Source organism: Anomaloglossus baeobatrachus, chromosome 1 (genome assembly GCF_048569485.1).
Source record: "Anomaloglossus baeobatrachus isolate aAnoBae1 chromosome 1, aAnoBae1.hap1, whole genome shotgun sequence".
Lineage (NCBI taxonomy): Eukaryota > Metazoa > Chordata > Amphibia > Anura > Aromobatidae > Anomaloglossus > Anomaloglossus baeobatrachus.
This window is the reverse complement of record NC_134353.1, coordinates 645773692-645781478: the sequence shown is the minus strand read 5'-3', so window position 1 is coordinate 645781478 and position 7787 is coordinate 645773692. Positions and strand designations below refer to the sequence as shown.

Here is a 7787-nt window from a genome sequence, read left to right as displayed (position 1 = left end):
AGAACCAGGAGCAGTTCTGGTGCATATTGCTATTCCCTGCCTAACCGTCCCTGTATCTAGTAGCATAGATAAAGAGAACTTTAGAAAAAATATTTCTAAAGATCTTTTATCATATGCTAATGAGAGTGGAGACTAGTCCCAAGGGCGTTGCTTCCCTTGCTAGTCGGCTCCATAAGCATGTTAGTACGCCCCTATGCGCAGCGTCAGAGGAGATCTCACTCACCTCTCTGCTGCCATCGCCGCCCAATGCTGGATTTCGTCTCAGTGTGCATGACCCCAGAGTTTTGGTCATGTGCACTATGAAGCCGGGTATACACGTTCCAGCTTCAAACTGAAGTAGTGCAAAAGTTCGGCATCATGCACACTGAGCCGAAATCCAGTGTCGGGCGGCAATGACAGCAGAGAGGTGAGTGAGATCATCCTCTGACGCCTCACATTCATTAGCATGTTAGCACGCCCAAAGGCCATACTAACATGCTAATGGAGCCGACTAGCAAGGGAAGCAATGCCCTTGGGACTAGTCCCCGTACTCATTAGCATACTATAAAAGATCTTTAGAAATACTTTTTCTAAAGATCTCTTTATCTATGCTACTAGTTACAAGAACAGTTAGGCAGGGATTTGCTCATGGTTCTGGGTGCATATTGGACTTGACAGGTTGCCTTTAAGGTCCAGATTGCCTTAGTCACTAAAGGGTTAAGTTACTCACTGTGACATAACATTGCTTAGAGTTTCATTATGTTTTCCTGCTCTTTGTAAAACAGCCCTTTGTATCATTTGTAAATTATGTAGCCAAATGTATAGTAACACAATAGCTAAATACAGCAAAACTGCATTAAAGGGAACTATCACAGGTCTGTTCATGCAAAATATCTGACAAGGATAGGTAAAATAGCTGGAGACTGGCCCAAATAGATATGTGCTTTGCATTTTAGCCACAGCGTGACTTGGAATAAAGGCATGCACACACAGTAATAACACACAGTAATTTTTGAGGAGTGCTCCGACAATTTCCATTTATTGTAAACTCCATGGGTCCAAAGTTCTTTTTGACTGAGCATTTCACAAAGTTGTTCCATTGTTGGATTGCCAGGTTTATACTAGATACCATTATTGACTGTCCATGGATTACAGTAAAGTGGAAAGATGTAATGTGCAATATATGAGTTTTATAATATATTTTAAGCTATGTGTCTCATGTAAGTGAAATTTGATATTTCGGACAATTGCCAGATCCTTTTTTCAGCGGTTTGCCTCCTCTTCATACTACTTCTCTAGTTATCAGATGTTTATGAGCTGACCTCTAGAAGAGCAAGACAACTACCACACCAACTATGAGCATCTCAGGAGCTGACAATCCGGCTCTTTTATTAGCACTGACAGATTCTCCTCACAGAGACAGGAGCAGAATGTTTAGGGTTCAGAGTTTCCAGGAAGGTCAGTTTTCATCTGTGGTAAACATTTCCTGTTTCCATTCCGTCATAGAAGCAAAAAACTGAAAATGACATTCTGGATCCTTCACATGAGAGGCATCCACAACTCTGGGCTATCTCTATTGACTATAATGGGTTTTGTAATGGTGTCTTTCCTGTTTCCAGGAAAAATAGCTCAATAAGGGCAATTCCTTATCGATGGCCCCATAGTGATGGTCCATGATACATTCTCAGCCCTGTATCTCTGGTGGGTTTTGTGACATGACCTTTACAGCCAATCATGTCGCCACTGCAGCTGATCGGCTGCAGCTTTCACAGTTCTGCCTGAGCAGAATACTAGTACATGGTCACACAACATTGTTTATGTTAATGACAAGGGGACACTGACAGGCTACAACAGTCTTGTTCTATTGATTTTATCATGAGACCGTTAGGGGACATAGGACTGAAAGTGAAGCAGATCTGGAAGGTTAGTATAGAGTTTTTTTCCTGGCACCCTGTGACCATAGAGAAGGAGTTGCCCAATAGTTGGCTACCCTTTTAAATTAAATAAATATTTTGTTGGCCAGAATTTCCTCTTCTAGTGAGGTTTCATCATTGGAGCCAAAATGTTATCAGAAGGAATTTTATCATCTATAAAAAGAACTGACCAAATATGAAAACACCTTGCTCCTTGTTTAGATTTCTCCTTGACGTTTTGTTTAGGAGCTCGCAGGTGGATACATTGTCAACTATTTGCTCTGATTGTCACTTTTCTTCCATAAATTCTAGATTTAGTGATCTGTCTAGGTTAATATTCACTTACTACAGGTAACAAATCTGTAGTCACTTTGTAGCTATATAATGAATATTAAAGGTGCTGTCCACTACTTGGACAACCCCTTCTCAATCAGCATGTTTGACCCTGATAAAATAACAACTGGAATCAGATATCAAAAGGAAGTGAGTGGCCGGCTGCAGCTCTGACTTCTTCTTAATGCTCAATTCGTCCGAACGCGGGGAAAGAGAAGTAAGCGCTAATTGGGCACAGGGTTCATGTGATGTAATAACGTCATGTGAGCCCACTAAAAGCGAGTGCTGACATGGCCAGAACGATGTGGAGGTGAGTATATAAGTGTTATTTTACTGGGAGCAAACATGTTGATTGAAAATGGCTTGTCTGAGTATTGAACAACCCCTTTAAAAACTCTGCTTTTATTACTTCTTGATGTTTCCAGTGATATTATGGATAATTACACTGGAAAACTTCAATATCATTGCCTAAGAACTGCTGTGTTTAAACATTTAGATTTTTTTAACTACTGCAATCCAGATCAAGTTCTTTAGAGGATTTTTTTAGTGAATTACTGTATTAGTCTTCATTTAGACATAAAATATGAGTGTACCGGAAAAACTGATCTGTACGATTTGTGCACATTTTAAATCACATAATCTATATTTTACAAAAATGTATAAATAAGTAATACTTATTCATATAATCATATTACAGATCGCATATGAATCCTTAAACAGAACCTGACAACTAATACATGTTGTATGGCTGTATGATTTCAGCCATATATGTTTAAAAGACAGTTTAATAGCTGCCGGATATTGAGTTGCTTGTGAGAGTACTCTAGCAGGACGATCCCCGGTGACTTTTCCTTTCCTGCTGCCCTGGACTGACAAGTCTCTTCCTGTCTGCATGTACAGGTAAAGATCAAGGGGAGCGAATGTAGAGAGGCCGCCAGGGATTTACCTGTCAGACTAGTCTACCATGCAACTTGATCCTCTGAGGCTTTTAGTCTATGCTCTTTCTAAGATACAGAAGCATTTTTACAGTTAAACACATATGACTGAAATCCTACAGCCAGCATCTGATACAGGCTTCGCATGGACTGGGCATTATTTATACACAAAATCACTCTTGTAGGCAGGACAGCTTCCCATATAAACAGAGGATGTGCTACCAATAATATACAAATTGTATGAAGACAAAACGACCGCGCTAACAGTCATACCAACGATCGCTTAGTCGCCACAGTTTTCATTAACCAGTGTAAAGAGAAATAAACCAGCACCAATCATCTTAATATATTGTACATCAATGCTCATTATGGACATTATTATTATTTATTATTATAGCGCCATTTATTCCATGGCGCTTTACAAGTGAAAGAGGGTATACATACAACAATCATTAACAGTACAAAACAGACTGGTACAGGAGGAGAGAGGACCCTGCCTGCGAGGGCTCACAGTCTACAGGGAATGGGTGATGGTACAATAGGTGAGGACATAAATCTATCCCTGCAAACACAGCTCTAGCATGCAATTCTAAAGGCACACAATTGGATAGTACGATCTTATAGGTTTCTAAAATAATTACATTCCAAAAATATTGCATAGCAAATTATAATATAGTGATATAGTAGTAACATTGCTTCTATAGGAAAATAATGTGCCTAAAACCACAGCACCGCATACAGCAGCACATGATGTGCCTATGGAATAAAAATACAATATATAATACAAAACCTTAGAGGCTCAATGTGCCATAGTGAAAAATCTCATCAGAACTAACTTATAAATATGCTGTAGAGTAGTAAGAGACAGAAAAACTATGAATTCAAAAAATGTTGTAGTATTTAAGCATAATAACAATAAGAAATACATGTTTAAACAGAATTCACATCAAATTTTATTTTAGGAAACACCCTAGAAAAAAATTATTTACATTGCATGCTTCATAGATTTTATATTGAGGCATTCACAACATAGCACATTCACTAGAGACGAGCAGATCAAACCCGCAGGTTCCTGCAAATTCAAACACTTTGCAGTTTAATGCCCAGTAACATTTTAACACTCTGCTGAAGAATGTAGAAGCCAGGGAACTAATGATGTCTGACTATTTTAGTCCTTTGTGTCAGAGCACACACCTCATTACACATAGGGATAGAAGAAGATCGAAATTTGATTGTGGTTTATTATCTAGTGCTGAACAGTGATAGGGAGGTGCTGCACCTGCAGAGTCAGTATGACTGTGAATTGACTGATCTGTGATATACTGCATTATCAGCACCTTAATAAGAATAATTTTTATTATAATATGCTGCAACACAAGGAGAACAGTTTAATAACTTTCTGTCCTGATTTTGCTACTGAAGAAAAATTATGAAACCAAGGCTTTTGTCAAAGTGTGCTTCCTGACTTGTGAGATGGACAAGACATTTTTTTTCTTTACAAGTCAGAAGTAAAATCTCCATATTCTACTATTTAAATGCATATGCGTATCTCACAATGTTTAAAAGTTATAAAAAAAATATAATTTCTTTGTACATTTTGTTCTTGTAATAGTCCAATATTAGACCTGTACATGCCTAACAAGTCTGATATTGCAGTGTGTTGGTAAATGGGCTGTTGGTTATTACCAGTCACCATTCATTTTCTTTCGCCAGATAGGTTTAGGTCACTTTGACATTAATAAGACTGAGTTTTCATTGAAACGCTCAAAAAGGGTTTAATTCAGTTCTAGGAGACCTCAGTGGAGTTAGAGGGTTTGTATTATTGAGATTCACAGCAAATCAAATTATTTAGCAAAATTCGTCCAGTTTTGAACTTCAAAAGATCATCTCATCCCTAATGTTTACATTGTGCAGTATTACTTCATAAAAAGACTGTTATTTTATATTTAGTAATAACTAAAATGTGTTTCACTCTGCCACGTTACATTTGATGCATATGTTTTCTGCAATTATGTATGAAATAAATCTAACGACTTTTCCAAGCAAAATAAAAACTTCAGTTCTTCATATCATCCAAATCCACAGATTCATCCTGATCCCGACTCTTCTGCTGAAACATGTGGGAGACTTTGCGTAAACTCTGGGAATCAGCGCCAATACCTTCAAAGAGCTTGGCCATAAATTCTGCTCCTGCAGTCTTTATGAAGTTGCCAGCCGCAAATACATATAAAATAGGGTTAACACTGCTACTAAAAAATGCAAAAGCTGTAGCAATCGGTCTTGCAGCTTTGGCCGATTTTAGAAGTTTTTCAGATGCAAATAATTCCCCTGATACTTGCATTAAATTGATAACTTGATATGGAAGCCAGAAGAAGGCAAACGTTACTACGATCATGATGACCAAACGGCTTGTCCTATGTTTTGTCTGAAACTTTGCAGTACGTAACCTTAGTCCAATGTAGACATAGCAGGATATTATGATGGAGAATGGAAATGCAAAACCTGTAATAAACTCAAAAAGATATTGAAAGATCACATGTCCTGTAGAACTATGAAATGGTATACACAGCTGCTTATTGTTATAAGGCATTACTTCCCGATAAAATGGCATGGGAATGGCCAAGAGAGATGCTAACAACCATATTGCAAAAACCATATGGTTAAAAGTTGATTTACTTCTTATGGTTAGAGAAGCTAATGGTTTGGCAACAGCAAAAAATCGGTCTATACTCATTGACGTGATGAGGAGGATGCTGGCATACATACTCAAACAGCTGATGTAATGACACAACTTACAGATCAAATTCCCAAATGCCCAGCTACCAGTAGCTAGTAAATGGATAAACACTGGTGCTGTGAGGATGACAAAGAGGTCTGCAATAGCTAAATGGAAAATAAGATTGCAGGTGACAGTCCGCTTCTTCATACAGGTCAGCACAGTCCAGATGACAAAGACATTTCCCGGAAATCCAATGATAAATGCAATTGAGAGGATAGTAATGCCGAGACTAGATCCAGTGGCGAGTTCCTTAGTGACGTTTGTAGGAGTCATATTGCCAGTTACCATCAGTCCGAGATTTACATTCTGTTAATAAAATTAAATGTCAGTTATTATTTTACTCACTTACATAGTGCCATAATATTCCACAGCTCTATACAATCATTGTCCCCATTGGGAATTGCAATCTACGTTCCCTATCAGTATGTCTTTGGAGTGTAGGAGGACACGATACAAACATAAGGAGAAATTCTTTGTAGATGTTGTCCTTAGTGGTTTTTGAACCAAGCCAGGACTGTAAGTTTACTGTTCTAACTACTCAGTTACCATGCTGTTTGTTAGGGCTCTCTCAGATGTCTGTGCAACACTGTCTGTGGACAGACCAGAATGCATTGACTGGCTGTGGCTGTGTCGACTAGAGAGTGACAGCTTCATATGTTTCTATGAGGCTGTCACGTTTGACACATTAAACCGTCCATGCACAGACCACAATGCACTGACTGGTTGTGGTTCTCCCAACCAGAGCTTGATAGCTTCATATATTTCTAAGAGGCTGTCACGCTTGGCACAGTTTTCCCACGGCCAGTCCGTGCACAGACCAGCATGTATGTGTGGCGCCCCTGAGGCTTCAGTCACCACAGAGGTACTGCATCTCAACCAGAGGTGTGGTGCCCCATCCCTGGGTAAGGAAGAGGTCATCCACCAGTAGTCACAAACACACAACCCTCTCACTCAGCAACACCTCATCAGACCATGGAAAAGGCCTAGTGACAGTCCAAGGCCGGGCTGGGGGGTTGAGTCTAGTTAATGGGAGCAGCCTGTAGAAAGTGGATTAGTTGGAAGGAGCAGTAGAGGAGTGAAGACCTGTAGTCTGGAGCTGGTGCAGCTTGGCCCAGGCACAAGTGAGAAGGGGTGCTAAAGCCCACGGCAAGTGCGCCATACTCCCGTGGCCTCGTTCCACATACGACATATTGGAGTGGAAGAACTTGGCTGCAGATGGGGATCCAGTCCCTAGATTAGAGGAGAAGAACCAACGTGCTCATCTAGTAAAACCAGAGGCTGAGAACACATCTAGTACCAAAGCCAACTCCGAACACGAATTTGCTGGAAGGTGACCACATAGGGCCAAGGAATATAGCTTCAAGCCACCTGACAGGGTCCGCTGACACTGACTCAGGGCACTGTGTGCATAGGCGCAGGACAGGAGGGCGAGAAGTCAGTGCAGAAAGATGACCAGGGAAGGAACATTAGAGGGGCGCACCAGTCTTGACCTCCGAACTATCTGGGATCGACTGGCGCTCATCACAGTGGAACCCAGCACTCCAAAGGCGGTCATGAACTAGTTGTGTTACATTGGAACCTGCTAAAGTGAGTAAAAACCTTGAGACTGCATCCCTGTGTCACTTCGTTATTCGCCTGCACCTCCGACCCTGTACCCCCGCCATCACCGACTACTACCCCCATCGGCCCTGGGCCCCAGCTCTACCTGTGGAGAGCTATATCAACCAAGCTGTGTCACCATCTTCCCCAGAGGTTCCATCCCGCAGCTTTGGCTATCTTTGGCCGAGTACCACAGGTGGCGTCACAAACTATTATCCCCTGTAAATACCCCCTTTCTCTTAAACGACA

General features: G+C 40.6%; 1 protein-coding gene across 2 annotated transcripts in view; it reads right to left on the bottom strand.

Annotated features, from left to right (window-relative positions):
* Nucleotides 1–645: 645 nt before the first annotated feature.
* The window catches only part of LOC142246581 (leukotriene B4 receptor 1-like), a 48061-nt gene continuing 40919 nt past the window's right edge, over nucleotides 646–7787 (bottom strand). For both annotated transcript variants that reach the window (XM_075319652.1, XM_075319660.1), the window contains exon 3: nucleotides 646–6245. In XM_075319652.1, coding sequence (XP_075175767.1) covers nucleotides 5217–6245 — 1029 coding nt within the window. In that variant the 3' untranslated portion in view covers nucleotides 646–5216. The remainder of the gene's footprint in view (nucleotides 6246–7787) is intronic.